A 17,731-nucleotide genomic window follows, 5' to 3' on the forward strand; every position below is an offset into this window, starting at 1 on the left:
TTGCAAAAGCACAAACTTTGGTGAAGTCAGGTGAACTCTCTTGGTTCAGCGTTGCAGTAGAAGCCTGGAAATGGACGGTGAGTTTAATTTTCGAAGCTGGCTTGAGGCTCTGGTATGGCAGAAACTTATCTCCCTGTGCTTTCCTAATATGCGGCTTCACGACTGGTTTCTTCAGCCACGCACACAAGTCACATGTTAGTTCAAACTTTAGCTGTTGAAACGACGGAAAAGTTTGAGGGAGGGAATTAGGCGTTGTCCCTCCCGTCTTCAGTTTGGAAGAGGTGGCATGTACTTCTGAAAAATTCGTCTTGTCGATTCGAAAGTTCGCCCCCTCCAAGTTTTCTTCAGCCTCTGTGCTCTGAGGCGACGCAGATCGGAATTTTTACTGGGCTAATCAGTCACATTTCAGTGGTCAGGTGAGCACAGCATACCACTTCCGTGCGCAATTACACAGCGATTTTTTGATGGGAGTTAGTTCAGATTGTCTTGTTAGGAAGGGACTTTAATTTCTAATACCATTTGTTAGTAACATTATGGGGTTCTCGCAAGTGATGATTTCACTGTCGTTTAATTAGACTCAGGTGAGGCTGGAGTTATTCTTTATCTGCCCATGATTCAGTTCATGCATCGTGATCTTGACCACGTTTTGATTTTCTGCTGCGAGTCATAAGACGGTTTTAACGGTTCTGCTTTCCTACAAAATGGTGAGTTTCACTTTCTGTTACTGTGTAAATGTTTAAATCTTTGTGTATTAGCACATGAGCGTGCATGTGGTATTCCTTAGACAATCTAAGCCTCGCTGAATAATGATGATTAATATAAAGACAAACAGTTTACTCTTAGAGAACCATGACGGTATATGTGATAAATGTTTACTGATTCACAAGTGTGCTACATTTTGTGAATAATTGTCCATTCTGAATCAACTTAGTTCGTTTAACTTTTTCCCAGTGTGCATACCAGCATGCTATCCCACCTCTGTGGTCATTAACCTCATGTACTCAGTAAGAGAAAGATAGTAGGAAGCATTCAGAAAAGTTCAATCCATAATTGTTCGATCTGAAGTTCAGTGGTTGGATTGCCATTTTACGGTTTCTTTGTGATAAAACATAGGGCAAAATTCAATTCATATTTCTGGAACTCCCTTGGCGTTCAGTGGAAGTGAAACAATAATAAGCACTGTTTTGTTCAATTGGAAGCTTGCAGCTGCAAAAAAGTCCATGTTGTGTCGCAAAAGTGCACCCCAACAAAGAACCAATTACCAATATATAGAAGTTTTCATTGTTAATAAATAGTGGACAGTTTTTATTTTACTAACAGACAGAAGCACATTTTATTGAAGGTGAAAAAAGTACTGTTATCTTCATATTATTTGGTACTTAGAAAGGAAAAAAACGCGAAGGAAATAGTAGACTGGTTCTATATGTCGCCTTGGAAGCATTATTTAATTCATTCATATTTATACAGTTTCGCTAACAAATAAATGTAGTGGTTTTGAAATATTTGGACAATACTTTTCCTGTTGTTCCGCTTCTCAGCGGTTTGCCAAATAAAATTTATCAAAAACACCCTTTATGAAGTTTGCTTTGGCTATTAATCAACTTCGTCATTACTTGTTCCTAAAATCATATTCTGACTTTGTGAATCATAGAGGATATCTCATAGTCTAGTTTTCACCATTTGGTACTGGACTAATGACTGGTCCACACACAACAATCAGTCTGCAGTGATATCTACGTAAATATCTGTGTAGGCTGTTAGTCCCCACAAATATAGTCTGTTCACTCAACACAATTTCAGCCTACTGCTCGACAATCACTTCCAAATGTAGAAAATAAATTTGACAAGTAAACGACTGTGATATTAAAAATTCAAAGCTTATTCAATTTGTACAGGAACTCATAATGGAAGAAATACGATTATGATCTGTGTTCACAACTTGTATTGCAAAATAAAAAAAATGCTAACAAGTTATAAGAAGCAGAAAGAGCAATACAAATGATATGAGACTAGCTACTTAAATGGAGGCAGTTTTTATACATAAATTTACTTCACGAGTTGCAGAGCAAACTCAACAACTGGCGTAATTATTTGCAGATAGTTTTGAACACAGATAATTTACGTGAATAAATAGCGTTACTAAAAGTGGCTCTGCAAGAATATACCTGTGTTTTGTGTATAGCTACTGTCTCAAACTATCAGTTTTCGACAGAATAGTAAATGTCCGTTTTTGACCAAACAGAAAGTAATTCTTATTTGACAGTTGTAGGTCCTTGTATAATGTGGCAAAACATATGTATGAGAACAGCAGTCTCTCCAGTTAAGGGGCTGATGTCAACGTTAAGATTCCTGACAACAGCAAGAAGTTAGGAAGATGTAGAATTTTCTAACGGATTTTCAAAACAAGCAATGGTTGAAATTTTACCCAACACATATGAAGCTATTTTCGTTGTCCTGGCAGAGAAATTTATGAAAGCGAGTAAAGTACATCAAATCTGTAATATATCAATTGTGACAAACTACAAATAACATTTTTACATTCTTAGATATGTTTGGACTTCTATATGTTCTAATAAATTATAGGTATTCCAATGAGCTAATTGTTTAGTTTATTTCTGGGTACTGTGGGATTTTTAATTATCTTTCTGAAGTCTGCCATCAACCAGCTTTGGCGACATGAGTAATCCACTTTATGCAGTAAGTGAGTGATACCATTGCTGACTGTACAAAAATATCTTTGCTGCCATTGGCATAGTTATGGTTGTTAATAGTTTTTTTTTTGTTTCCTCTTTTACCTTATGTGAGTACAATCAATGTTATTTGTTTGATAACTCAGCATTTACTTTATGTGGATGAAGTATAGTAGACAAGTCGCCATAGAGGTGGCCCCAAGAAAATAAAACAAAGAATAACACTGTAAACATATCATCAGGAATAACAGATTTGTTCGCACAAGCACTAGAAAATTGAATCAAGAGAGAACAATACTTATCACTTGACTCAGGCTCACTATCCACAACCATGAACTCGCTGTAAAACGGAATGATGGATGAAAACACAAGGTTGGAATACATTAGTGATACATGGAAATGCTAAGCTCCCCAAGTTCTGCTCAAAGTGACCTCAGCTCCGTCACATGCAGGCTGAATGTATATATCAACAGCATTGGGTGTTGAATAACGCTGTTAGATTTAATATTGTGTTCTAACGTCTTGATGTAGAAGTGATGGAAGAAACAGAAGAAACTTTGCCATAACAAAGTTACACTGTGCTAAAGGAAGCTCTCACAGGGTATTACACACTGTCATCGGAGCTGTGATTTCAAAAAATTTTCACAGGTGAAAATATGGGTGACAAGACATCACATGTACTCACAGTTCTACACACATCAGCAGGCCCTGAACTTCTACTTGAACAATCTTTATATGTATTATGACCTTGTAGACTTCCAGCCACCATCCATACCATCATTGTTGCACAAATGGACTTGCCATTGTATAACTTATGAAAAGGTAGGCCCCATTGCAGGCAGGTTATGTGAAGTTTCCGCTCGTACTGGCATCAACGACTACCACGAGAGAGATTCCAGAATGTGCATACTCGTTGTAGTTGACCCTAGTTCCATAACTGGAGTGGACCTCTTTATGTGACTCTCAAGTTATGTCTGATCTTGTCAACTGCCGATTGGTGCCAGTACCTACAGAAAGGATATTGCCAACTGCGTCATCCTAGTTGAGTCAAATTCAATGCAATGTGCCTATGGCCTCTACGGTAACACCCTGAACATAGCAGAGTGCACACATGTGCATCGCACAAGAAGAACCCTGTGAGTTACAACAATTCGTCTACTGTGGTCAATATAGAGTTTTCTGAAGAGCTAGTTTTTCTTAATCTACTTAATGACTTTCCATAACTCAGCAAACCTATCTGTACCACCACTAAACACTCACACAATTCTCAACGTCACATCCACATGACACAAGATCAACCTGTTGCATTCTGCCTCCAGAGAGGCTACTCACAGCACAAAGAGAGTCTGTCTAACTTCTGAAACCCGTTATTGTGATTGGTCCCCGATAGTCTGTGGGCCTCCCCAACTCACATGGTTCGTAAGAAAAATAATTTCTGTAGACTATGTCCAGAATATAAAGCACTCACTGCCCATACGATTTGGGGCTATTGCCCTGTACGCAACATACGAGATATTAACAGTGCCATCAGCAACGTCAAAATATTCATTGTGACAGACTGTGCCAAGGCGTTTCCCAAATTCCCAAGGCTCCATCTGACATAAAAAAAACAGCAGTAATCACATCATTCGGTTCGTCTGAGTATAATTTTATGCCATTTGGCCACATGAGAGGGTCATGCACGACGTGCTTCAAGAATTAGCATTTGTATTTTGCTGTATGGACAATACTCTGGTATTTTCTGCTTCATTAGAACAGAATTTCACACACCTGTGGCAGTTTCTCCTCCCCCTAGAAGACTTCAGCGTGAAGAAAAGTGTGTATTCGAAATACATGAGGTTACATTCCTGGGAAACTTGGTGTGCACAGCAGGCCTGTCACCATTGCCTGAACGGTACAACAGATGCCCCTTCCCACAACTTACAAGGGGCTTTGCAGGTTGTGAGGCGTTCTGAGCTATTACTGGTGTCACTTGCCTAAACCAGCTGCTGTGCAAAAATCCATTCACAGCATTACTTACTGGCAGAAATACTACAGAACATCGTAAAATACCATGGAGTTCAGGTGCCGAAGCAGTTTTCCATGATCTGAGGAAACATTTATCACAGGCAAGGCTGCTGGGAAATCCAAGATTGAACCCCTGTTGGCACTTATGGTGGATGCGAGCCAAGCAGCAGTGGGAGCAGCATTGCAACAGATGATGGCAAACGGCAGCCACTCGCCCCTTTCTCTAAGAGCCAGTCTCAACAACAGCAAAAATGTTGTGCTACTGATCAGGAGTTGCTTGTTGTATATATAGCTATCGAATTTCCAAACATATATTGAAAGGAAACTCTTTGCAATTCTTACACACCACGAACCGTTAGTAGCCATTTTTCAGAAAGATACAGATCTCAGTTCACCATGTCAGTGCAGGCAGGTAGAGTACATCGCACTGTTGACAACTGACAACATAGCAGGAAAAGACAACCCTTTCACAGATTGCTTATGTTGGAACTGTGCCTGTTTAAACTCCGTTCATTGGTCAGAGTTAGCCTCGAAACAACAAGGGGATCCTCTGTAGCACCGTCTAACAGAGGAGCAGCGAACAACGTTGCAGCTCAGATGTGTGTCTGCCCCGAATATGCTGGTCAGAATTTGGTGCGACATAGCAAAAGGGAAGCAATGACCCTACATACCAGACCAATATCTTCTTGAGGTTTCCGATGCACTGATTAACCTCACACATTCAGGAGTCCAACCCACAGCCAAGTTAGTTTCTGCCAAAGTCGTGTAGCCCAAAGTGCCAAAAGATCGTCGCGCTTGGGAATTTGTATGCCTGATGTGCAAATGTAATAAGATCAGCAGATATGTCTTTGTACCCCTGTTCACTTTCCCACGCTGTCGGCATGATTTTCGCGTATACATGTCGAAACTGTAGTTTCACTAACATACTCTGAGGTGCAACGTTATTTGCTCACGATCATTGTGTTATCAGGTGGCCAGAAGTCATCATAAGACAAATCGTATCTGTCGGTCCCAAGGGCGCTAAGACCCACTCAGTTCTTCAGGTTTGGCGTTCTGCAAGACATTACTACAGATCAAGGCAGGCAATTTGAAAGCTATCTTTTCAACGACCCTCTGCTTCTGTATGGCTGAGGCCAATTTTGCACTATAAGTTACCATCCAAACATCAGTAGAGTAGTGGAAAGGTTTTTCATTGCATGCTCAAATCTGCCCTAGTGTGTACCTCACCACGTAATCCGAAGCACTGCCCCTGGTCTTACACGGATCAAGAACGATGGTGAAAGAGGACATACAATGTTCTTCCGCACAGCTGGTCTATGGTGAACAGCTGAGGTTTATAGGAGAACTAATCACGCCAGCATCTGCACTGTTGGTTGTCCCTGAGCTACGTACACAGTCTGCACAACAACTCAGCATCAGGACAAAGAACATTCACCCTATCAGTCCTGGCAGATATGGAGACTAGAGGGTGTTCGTTCAAAGAGACCTGAAAAAAGTGCTTCATGTAGCTCAGGGATGACGTGTCCACCCGTTTCGCTGTGCTCTGGACCCTACAGGGTAATTGCTAGAGAAAAAGGACTGTAAACGCGAGACAGTCTCGACTGTACAGCTTAGACCATCGTACATCGTTGATGGCGCCCCCTTCACTCAACCCACGAGATCACACTCCACATTTCTGTGGACAGTTGGCACCAGAATTGGACACCAGGGTGACAGCCACAGCACAGAAGCAATCCTTTTCACGACACCTAGCAGACAAATCGAGAGCAAGTTCCCCATGCATTGGAGTTCCCATTTAAAAGAAAGAAGTCTGGGTGATGTGGTGACATCACTCTGCCACAGTAAGTGAGTGAACTCATCACTGACTATACAGAAATATCTTTGCACAGTCAGCATAGTTACAGCTGTTTATTCGCTTTCTGTTTTGTCTTATGTGAGTATATTAAATGTTATTTGTTAGAAATCTGGTCAATTATTTTATATAGATGAAATAAGTTAGACAAGTCCCCATACAGTTACAGAATTTTTCCTCTGACCTTTCAACTCTGAAATATTTTTCAGACATGTTGCTTCCAGGTCTCTGTATTTCTTTATCAGTAAGAGAGCAGAAAATACAAAAATACCACAAACTTTGTTAATAAATGGTGTTCATTTTAACTGAAGACATTGAAATATCTCGAAAACTACACATCAGATCAAAAAGCTATAATTCCAATGATAGCACGACAGAACCGCCACCCCACCCTGGGGGGGGGGGGGGGAGGGGGCAACTTTGAATACTTCAATGGGGACACCCGTTTTTTTATTGCATACTACGATACCTACATACGCTTTGTCTGAAGCATTTTCTTCGCTTTGCCACAGATGACGCTGTAATCACAGGAATAGAAATGGGTACATAATCGTAACTTACGACGTGCTACTCAATGGCCTTTGGATATCCAATTGCACATGGAGCCCCACCTCCATGCTGCAAGGATAGGACAGGCCAGTATTTCATAACTTCTAAATGGAAACCCCTTTTGCAACGCTGTATTCCTCTAACATAACATACACAGGGCAATTCGATGCACCACTGTGGCCATGGCTCAAGGCGTATACTACTCTACTTTTCCAATTAGAGTAAGTGTTCAAACGTAGTACCACAAACTTCAATACACTTGTTGTGCCTTCAGTCCAGAGACTGGTTGGATGCAGCTCTCCATGCTACTCTATCCTGTGTAAGATTCTTCATCTCTGAGTAACTACTGCAACCCACATCCTTCTGAATGTGCTTACTGTACTCGCCTCTTGGTCTCCCTCTACGATTTTTACCTTCCACACTTTCCTCTGGTACTAAATTTGTGACCCCTTGATGCCTCACAACATGTCCTACCAACCGATCCCTTCTTCTAGTCAAATTGTGCCACAAATTTCTCTTCTCCCCAATTCTACTCAGTACCTCCTCATTAGTTTGTGATCTACCCATCTAATCTTCAGCATTCTTCTGTAGCACCACATTTTGATAGCTTCTATTCTCTTCTTGTCCAAACTATTTATCGTTCATGTTTCACTTCCATACATGACTACACTCCATACAAATACTTTCAGAAACGACTTCCTGACACTTAAATCTATACTCGATGTTAACAAATTTCTCTTTCTTCAGAAACACTTTCCTTGCCATTGCCAGTCTACATTTTATATCCTCTCTACTTCGACCTTCATCAGTTGTTTTGCTTCCCAAATAGCAAAACTTCTTTACTACTTTAAGTGTCTCATTTCCTAATCTAATTCCTTAGCATCCCCTGATTTAACTTGACAACATTCCATTGTCCTCGTTTTGCTTTTGTTGATGTTCATCTTATATCCTCCTCTGCAGACACTGTCCATTCCGTTCAACTGCTCTTCCAGGTCCTTTCTGTCACTGACAGAATTACAAAGTCATCAGCAAACCTCAAAGTATTCGTTTCTTCTCCATGGATTTTAATTCTTATCCCAAATCTTTCTTTTGTGTCCCTTACTGCTTGCTCAATATACACATTGAATAACATTGTGGATAGGCTGCAACATTGTCTCACTCCCTTCTCAACCACTGCTTCCCTTTGATGTCCCTCGACTCTTACAACTGCTAAATGGCTTCTGTACAAATTGTAAATAGCCTTTCGCTCCCTGTATCTCCCATTTCATCTTCATCTACGTCCTCTTCAATTTCCATAATATTGCCATCAAGTACATCACCCTTGTACAGACCCTCTATATACTCCTTCCACCTTTCTGCTTTTCCTTCTTTGCTTATGACTGGTTTCCCATCTAAGACATTGATATTCACACAGGTGGTTATTTTTTCTTCAAAGGTCTCCTTAATTTCCCTGTAGGCAGTATCTATTTTACCCTTAATGAAATATGCCTCTACATCGTTGCATTTGCCCTCTAGCAATGCCTGCTTAGCCATTTTGCACTTCCTGTCGATCTCATTTTTTGAGACGTTTGTATTCCTTGTTGCCTGCTTCATTTATTGCATTTTTATAGTGTCTCCTTTTAGCAATTAAATTCATTATCTGTTGTGTTGCCCAAGGATTTGTACTAGCTCTCGCCTATTAGATACTTGATCCTCTGCTGCCTTCAGTATTTCATCTCTCAAAGTTACCCATTCTTCTTCTAGTGTATTTCTTTCCCCTGTTCTTGTCAATCGTTCCCTAATGCTTTCTCTGAAACTCTCTACAACCTCTGGTTCTTCCAATTTATCTGGGTACCATCTCCTTAAATTCCTGCCTTTTTGTAATTTCTTCAGTTTTAATCTACAGTTCATAACCAATAAATTGTGGTCAGAACATACATCTGACCCTGGAAATGTCTTACTATTTAAAACCTGGTTCCTAAATATCTGTCTTGCCATTATATAATCTATCTGAAACCTTCCAGTGTCTCCAAGCCTGTTCCATGTATACAACCTTCTTTCATGATTCATAAACCGAGTGTTAGCTATGACTAGGTTACACTCTGTGCAAAATTCTACCAGTCGGCTTCCTCTTTTATTCCTTACTCACAGTCCATATTTTACCTATTACTTTTCCTTCTCTTCCTTTTCCTACTATCGAATTCCGGTCCCCAGTGACTATTAAAATTTCGGCACGTTAATAATCTGAATAATTTCTTTTATCGCATCATACATTTCTACAATCTCTTTATCATCTGTGAAGCCGGTTGGCATATAAACTTGCACTACTGTGGTAGGCGTGGGATTCGTGTCTATCTTGGCTAAAATAATGTGTTCACTATGCTGTTCATAGAAGCATATGTGCATTCCTATTTTTTATTCATTGTTAAACCAACTCCTACATTAACTCTATTTAATTTGTATTTATAACCCTGTAGTCACCTGACCAGAAGTCTTATTCATCCTGACACCGAACTTCACTAATTTCCAGTATATCAGTACCCATAATGATATATTTTTCAAATGACTGTACACTGGACAGAAGCATATTTGTGCGAATGTCAGGTTTCTGGTACAGTCGACCTTGTCTTCACTGCCTGTTGGCACTTGCGGATACGCCTAATCTTCTAAATACCGCCACAGAAAGAAATCAGGGACGTCAAATCCAGCGATCTAGCAGGCCAGTTAACAGACCACCTCTGCCAATCCACTGACTGGCGTAAGCATGATCTGATACCTCCCATGCTTCATTTGTGTTACACACTGGGGAACCATCATATTGAAAACACATACGTTGTCAAACGTCCAGGGCAACATTCTGCAGTAGTACCAGTAATTCCTGTTTCAAAAATGTTCAACATTTATGTCCGTTCAACGTGCCAATGAGTTTATTCCCCATGATGCCACACCATATGTTAACTGACCAAGTACTTTGCTGGTCAACTTGCCATAACCACTGGCGATTGTCTGAACCCCAGTAATCCATGTTATGCTGGTTAATGTTACCATGGTTTGTGAATGTTGGCACATCGGAAAAAAGTACATTGGCAAATAACGTGGGGGGGGGGGGGGGGCATTTTCATTTGTTGATGTGCCCGTTCACAAAACATACCCAGTTATGAAAATTGTGGCCTTGAAGTTCTTGGTGCAGTGACACATGTTATGGATGATACTTCCTATAATGCAGTATTGTGACAATATTATTTATGGACATATCAGAACACTTTTGTTTCATTTCCTGATGCCGGTCTGTATGCTGCCATCAGACTGAAAACCGTTCACAATCTTGTAAAAGTACGAACGAGAGCGAGATTTCTATAGAAAATGCTTGGCATACAAGGCAACAGTAGCCTCAAATTTTCTCCTACAGTCTCTGTAAATCAGGAACATTTCAATTTTTCTTCTGTGGTTGTAACATTCATCGTCTACTTGCACATCTGTTCTCCAAATGATCTGCTGGTGTGCACACAAAAAACCCTGTACAAGTACTGTAATATTTAGAGCTGTTATCTGTTCTACGCCTGTACGACAATTGAGCTTTGATCACAGTGCACTGCCTGTTATGATACGTCATAGTTTCCTACAGGGCCATAGTGTCATGTCGAGTAGTCCCCTGTTTGATATGCCAGAGGAATACAACATTGCGAATGGGGTTTCAGATTAGAAGTTATGAAATTCTAGCCTGTCCTACCCTCGCAGGTTGGAGGTGTGGTACCATGCTCCACTGAATATTTGAGGGCTATTAAGTAGCTTGTCGTAAATTACGATAGTGTACCCATTTCTGTACCTCTGTTTACAGCGTCATCTGCGAAGAAACAAAGAAAATGCTCCAGACAAAACGTATGTAGATATTGCCCTACAATCGTAAACTGCAATGAAAAATAGGAGTGCCCATTGAAGACTTCAAGCCCCCCCCCCCCCCCCCCTCCATGAGTGCGATGCCAGATCTAGTGTGGTGTCGTTGGATGTCCCTCTCTCAGACAAACAATTTTTTCTCGATTCGATGTGTAGTTTTCGAGATATTTCAATGTCTTGAGTTGAAATGAACACCCTGTGTAGTATACTCGTCCCCAGTGCCACATCGAACAGATTTCACTAGTGGTACTTTTGTGGTAACCAGTCGACACGATTTTTTTATTACCATTTCCTTGTTTTCTGTGTGGGTTAACTGCTCGTATTTTACCTATTAAAGAATTACGTCTATAAGGTCTTCTTATCTCGATTACTGTTTTCCTTGCTCTTCATTGTTCACGAATGTGAGTGACGTCAATATATTTCAATAAATTCAGTAATGAACTCTACAGAGCATTGATCTGCATTTGCCATTTTAGGATTCACTGCCTACACAGGCGACATACACTAGACTGAATAAACAGTTGACTCAGACACATCAGATTTACGGCGATCTCCTTCTCGCTCTCTATGATTTCACGACACACATGTCATTTGTGCCAACTGATTTTAGTAGTTTTGCTCAAAGCCTACAAGCTATGAGCATTCTACGCAAATATGATAGATGCACATTTTTGTGCCGACAGATGAACTGATCTTAGATGAAGTGAGTACGAACTTACGTTCTATCTACATCTACATCATACTTCTTAAGTCAACTAACAGTGTGTGACAAGAAGGTATTCCTGTAGATTCCTCCCTCCCTGTTCAACTCGGAATGGTGTATGGGAATAATGATTGTCGGTAAGCGTCTGTATTAGCTCTAATTTCTCGAATTTTCTCGTCGTGGTCTTTGTCGAGATGTATGTAGGAGGAAAGTTCTCTCTAGAAATTTCAATAGTAAACCTCTCCATGTTGCACAACGCCTCTCCTGTAATGTCGGCCACTGGAGCTTGTTGAGAATCTTTGTAGTGCTCTCGAGACAAATAAACGATCCCGTGACGAATGGACTGTTCTGGATCTTCTCTCTCTCTCTCTCGTATATCAGTCCTACCTGGTAAGAGTACCAGATTGATGAACAATACTCAAGAATCGATGGAACAGGTACCTTGTTAGCCACTTCGTTTGTGGATGAGATACATTTCTTTAAGATTCTTCCTATGAATCTCATTCCGGGGGCTGTTTTTTCCTGCTATTTTTTTTATGTGGTCATTCCACTTAATGTCCCTGTGTATACAGACATTTTACCCCAAAGGCTGCCCTCAGCTATTTGCTGCCAACAGTGCAGTTATACTATAGCAGATTTCTTTTCTTATGCGCAGTATGTTGCATTTATTAATGTTCAGCATCACCTGCCAGGACTTGCACCATTCACCAATCCTACGTTTGTTATTCTGCAAATCGATACTGTCCTCTGGCGTTAATACCTTTTTATAGACAACCACATAATCTGGAAACAGTCTTGAAGAGCTTCCAACTCTTTCTATTGATAAGGTCGCTCGTTAGAAATAGATACACACCTCATGCCTCTTTATCGAGTGTATGTACCACACTGAGAGCATCCCAGAGTGCCCCAGGGAGCTTCTCAGCTTTTGACGAGATCAATGTGTAGTCTTCCTTTTTAATACAAACTTTATTTATAATATACAGTACAATTACAGTATGTGATCAATAATATTCGGACACCCCAAAAAACATACGTTTTACGTATTAGGTGCATTGTGCTGCCACCTACTGCCAGGTACTCCATGTCAGCGACCTCAGTAGTCATTAGACATCGTGAGAGAACAGAATGGGGTGCTCCTCGGAACTCACGGACTTCGAACTTGGTCGGGTGACTGGGTGTCACTTGTGTCATACGTCTGTACAAGTGATTTCCACACGCCTAAACACCCCTAGGTCCACTGTTTCCAATGCGATAGTGAAGTGGAAACATGAAGGAACACGTACAGCACAAAAGTGTACAGGCCGACCTTGTCTGTTGACTGACAGAGACTGCCAACAGTTGAAGAGGGTTGTAAGGTGTAATAGGCAGACATCTATCCAGACCATCACACAGGAATTCCAGACTGCGTCAGGATCCACTGCAAGTACTATGACACTTAGGCGGGAGGTGAGAAAACTTGGATTTCATGGTTGAGTGGCTGCTCATAACCACACATCACGCTGGTAAACGCGAAACGACGCTCGCTTGGCGTAAAAAGTGTAAACATTGGATGATTGAACAGTGGAAAAATGTTGTGTGGAGTGATGAATCACGGTACAAAATGTGGCGACCCAATGGCAGGGTGTAGTAGGTATGCCCAGTCAACGTCATCTGCTAGCGTGTATACTGCCAACAGTAATATTCGGAGGCTGTGGTGTTATGGTGTGGTCGTATTTTTCATGGAGGGTGCTTGTATCCCTTGTTGTTTTGCGTGGCACTATGACATCATAGGCCTAAATTGATGTTTTAAGCACCTTCATTCTTCCCACTGTTGAACTGCAATTTGGGGATGGCGATTGCATCTTTCAATACGATCGAGCACCTGTGCATAATGCATGGCCAGTGGCTGAATGGTTACACGACAATAACGTCCCTGCCGGTCGTGGTGGCCGTGCGGTTCTAGGCGCTCCAGTCCGGAGCCGCGCTTCTGCTACGGCCGCAGTTTCGAATCCTGCCTCGGGCATGGGTGTGTGTGATGTCCTTAGGTTAGTTAGGTTTAAGTAGTTCTAAGTTCTAGGGGACTGATGACCACAGCAGTTGAGTCCCATAGTGCTCAGAGCCATTTGAACCAATAACGTCCCTGTAATGGACTGGCTACCACAAAGTCCTAACCTGAATCCTATAAAACACCGTTGGGATATTTTGGAACGCCGACTTCGTGCCAGGTCTCACCGACCGACATCGATACCGATCCTCAGTGCAGCAGTTCGTGAAGAATGGGTTGCCATTCCCCAAGAAACCTTCCAGCACCTGACTGAATATATGCCTGCGAGAGTGGAAGCTGTCGTCAGGGCTAAGGGTGGGCCAACACGATATTGAATTCCAGCATTACCGATGGATGGCGCCACGAACTTGTAAATCATTTTCAGCTAGGTGTACGGATACTTTTGATCACATAATACACCTTTACCTGTAACTGAAGCACAAACGCTTTCATCAGAGTTTATAATATGTTTATTGCGAGTAGACAAATTAAAGCAGATGGTGAAAAATAACAGGACTTTCCAAAATCCCTACTGGCTACTTCTCCAATACGCCTCCACAGAGAAGATATTGTCGTCGTTCAAGAGCACAGCGCTTATACCGGACGTGCGGGTAGGATCTCTAGTATGTGTGCAGTCCGGCGTAAGGGTAAGAAGCTGACAAGGCTACACACTAAAAATAGCCCCAAGGAGCTACAACACCAAGAAAAATCCTTCTCGGCTTTTGACAAGATCAATGTGTAGTCTTTTCACAGAGAAGATATTGTCGTCGTTCAAGAGCACAGCGCTTATACCGGACGTGCGGGTAGGATCTCTAGTATGTGTGCAGTCCGGCGTAAGGGTAAGAAGCTGACAAGGCCACACACTAAAAATAGCCCCAAGGAGCTACAACACCAAGAAAAATCCTTCTCGGCTTTTGACAAGATCAATGTGTAGTCTTTTCACAGAGAAGGTATCGTCGTCATTCAAGACAAACAGTGTATTAGACAATAGACAATGCTATACTTGATGTTCGATCTGTATTTGTAGGATGTAATCTCACTGCTACACACACACACACACACACACACACACACACACACACACATACACATGTATATATATTGTTAACAGTAACGGCCATATCACTTTTGCTTGGGGCGTTCTGAAAATTACCTTCACATCTGTCGATTTTGTTCCATTAAGAGCGACGTGTTGAGTTCTGTCAGCAAATAAGTCTTGAATCCAATCGCAAATCTGCTCCAATACTCAGTATGCGTGTGTTTTTTCACTAAACGCCAATTTGGGATGATGTCGAAGTGTTCTGAAGTCAATGAACAGGGCATGAGTCTGAGCGCTATTTTCTACAGTGCTATAAATTTTCTGGAGGAACAGAGGGAGTTAAGTTTCACAAGACCTCTGTTTGCGGAATCCATGTTGGTATTTATAGCGCACATTTTCGTTCTCTGAAAACGTCATAATTCTTGATCATAAAACATGTACCAAAATTCTACAATAGGTTGATGGCAATGATAGAGGCCAATAATTATGTGTATCTTTCCTACGACACTTCTTGAAAACGTGAATGACGTCTAACGTTAATACACCGCCATCTACAAGTAATGTCGTTTTGCGTTCCATTGACGTTTATAGCAAGAATCGCTCTTCGGCGAAACTTATGTGAACTACGTCACTTCCCGTGTTTTGCTGTCGCTAGAGGCTTGTTTCAAAGTGCAATCTTCGGCGAAACTTCGTCCGTAGACATGATCTTTGAGACTGTGGTTTGAAAGATGAGTTTAGAATCTTTGCTATGTAGGATCTTTGCCAATGTATTTATTTACACTGTTTACGGCATGGTTGTCGTGCAAATGTCACGGAAGCGATGGATGATGAAGACGAGGAGGTGATATTTGAGGTATAGTTACGGTGCAGTGCCGCGTATCTGTAACGCCGAAGATGTATTTATGCTGTGTTAACGCAGTATGACATTTGTTATGTACTGTCACGTACTCGGGAATTAATTGCATATATTTACAAATTGATACTAATATCTTTACATATAAATTTATATTTACCAACTGTCGAAGAAGTACACTTATTTATTCATCCCTTGACCATTCATCACACCGGTATAAGACGTGTCATCATCAGAGTGTTATGATTAGAGTGGCGTGGTGCCTCGCCTTCGTATGTAATGTGTATTTCATCAGTTTGTTGCAGCGTCATAAAATAAAATAAAACATTTTAGTACGTGTGGTAATGGAAAAGCCGTGGAGGAATATAAGTACTTTTAGTTAGGACAACAACTCGTCTAATAACTCAGGATCTGCTCTCAATCACCCACAGGACGTAAGTTTGTTAGCAGCTTTATTTTTCAAGTTGATGTTCAGCATTGCCGCTATGAGGAGATGGGAATCATGAAAATTGTGGGACCATTCAAATTTACAATTCTGTTCATGAACCACGGGCAATGTATGAGTGGCCAAGTAAGTGGTCCCGACGGTTGGGATACCAGTTACTTTGGAATAAGGCAGGGCATCTCGGACATATTCATACGGCAAAGACTACCAAATCCACCGGTTAGTCCCTCAGCCGTTAGGGGTAAAACCCAATGGGACTCGGGGCAAGTAAGGCTAGCAACCTGCTTCCATGGTACTTTAAATATGATGCTGGCAACAATCAGAGCAAAATGCCTCGGACCTTTGGAGGTGATGGAGTCCTACCTCTAACTGACAAACCAGGGACTCCTAAGATACGACTTGGCAAACAAATAGTAATGAGATGGGGAGCTATTAATATCAATGGGGGCTACTCTGGGAAGAAGGTAGAGCTGGCAGAGGCTGCAAGTAAGATGGGACTGGACGTTTTAGCTGTTAGTGACATTCGGGTAAGGGGTGAGAAAGAAGAGGAAGGGGGAGAATACAGGGTCTACCTGTCAGGAGTCAAAGCAGGAATAGCACAATGGGGTGTAGGGCTTTACATCAGGAAAGAAATGGAACCCAGCGTAGTTGCAATAAGGTATGTAAACGAACGACCGATGTGGATAGATTTGACAGTGTCTAGCAAGAAAATTAGGATTGTGTCAGTATATTCGCATTGTGAAGGGACAGATCAAGATAAGATGGATAGTTTTTATGAGTCACTCAGTGATGTAGTTATTAGAGTAAAGGACAAGGACAGTGTTCTGCTCATGGGTGATTTTAACGCCAGGATTGGAAATCGAACAGAAGGGTTTGAAAAGGTTATGGGTAAATTTGGAGAGGATATGGAGGCCAACAGGAACGGGAAACAACTCTTGGATTTCTGTGCCATTATGGGCTTAGTAATCACAAACTCCTTTTTTAAACATAAGAACATTCACCGGTATACTTGGGAAGGCAGGGGAACCAGATCTGTCATTGACTATATAATAACAGATCAGGAATTCAGGAAGGCTGTGAGGGACACACGTGTATTCAGGGGATTCTTTGATGACACTGATCATTATTTAATCTGCAGTGAAATTGGGATTGTGAGGCCGAAAGTGCAGGAGGTCAGGTCCATATGTAGGAGGATAAGAGTGGAGAAACTTCAGGATAAGGAAATCAGGCACAAGTACATAACAGCGATCTCAGAAAGGTACCAGTTAGTTGAATGTAGTCAATTACAGTCACTGGAAAAGGAATGGACAAAGTACAGGGACACAGTACTAGAAGTGGCTAAAGAATGTCTTGGAACAGTAGTGTGTAAAAGTAGGATGAAGCAAACAGCTTGGTGGAGTGACACAGTCAAGGCAGCCTGTAAAAGGAAAAAGAGGGCGTATCAAAAATGGCTACATACTAGAACTCCGGTAGACAGAGAAAGTTATGTTGAAGAAAGAAACAAAGCCAAACAGATAATTGCAGCATCCAAGAAGAAATCTTGGGATGACTTTGGAAGCAGGTTGGAGACTTTGGGTCAAGCTGCTGGAAAACCATTCTGGAGTGTAACTAGCAGTCTTCGAAAGGGAGGTAAGAAGGAAATGACAAGTATTTTGGACAGGTCAGGAAAACTGTTGGTGAATCCTGTGGATGCCTTG

The 17,731-nt window shown here is 41.5% G+C and overlaps 1 protein-coding gene across 1 annotated transcript in view; it reads left to right on the forward strand.

The window, feature by feature from the left end:
- The first annotated feature begins 15,556 nt into the window (after positions 1 to 15,556).
- Positions 15,557 to 17,731, forward strand: part of LOC124613306 — a 106,076-nt gene continuing 103,901 nt past the window's right edge. Inside the window, exon 1 of the mRNA XM_047142001.1 lies at positions 15,557 to 15,589. Coding sequence (XP_046997957.1) covers positions 15,557 to 15,589 — 33 coding nt within the window. The remainder of the gene's footprint in view (positions 15,590 to 17,731) is intronic.

The sequence above is a fragment of the Schistocerca americana genome, chromosome 4, assembly GCF_021461395.2.
Source record: "Schistocerca americana isolate TAMUIC-IGC-003095 chromosome 4, iqSchAmer2.1, whole genome shotgun sequence".
Taxonomy (NCBI): domain Eukaryota; kingdom Metazoa; phylum Arthropoda; class Insecta; order Orthoptera; family Acrididae; genus Schistocerca; species Schistocerca americana.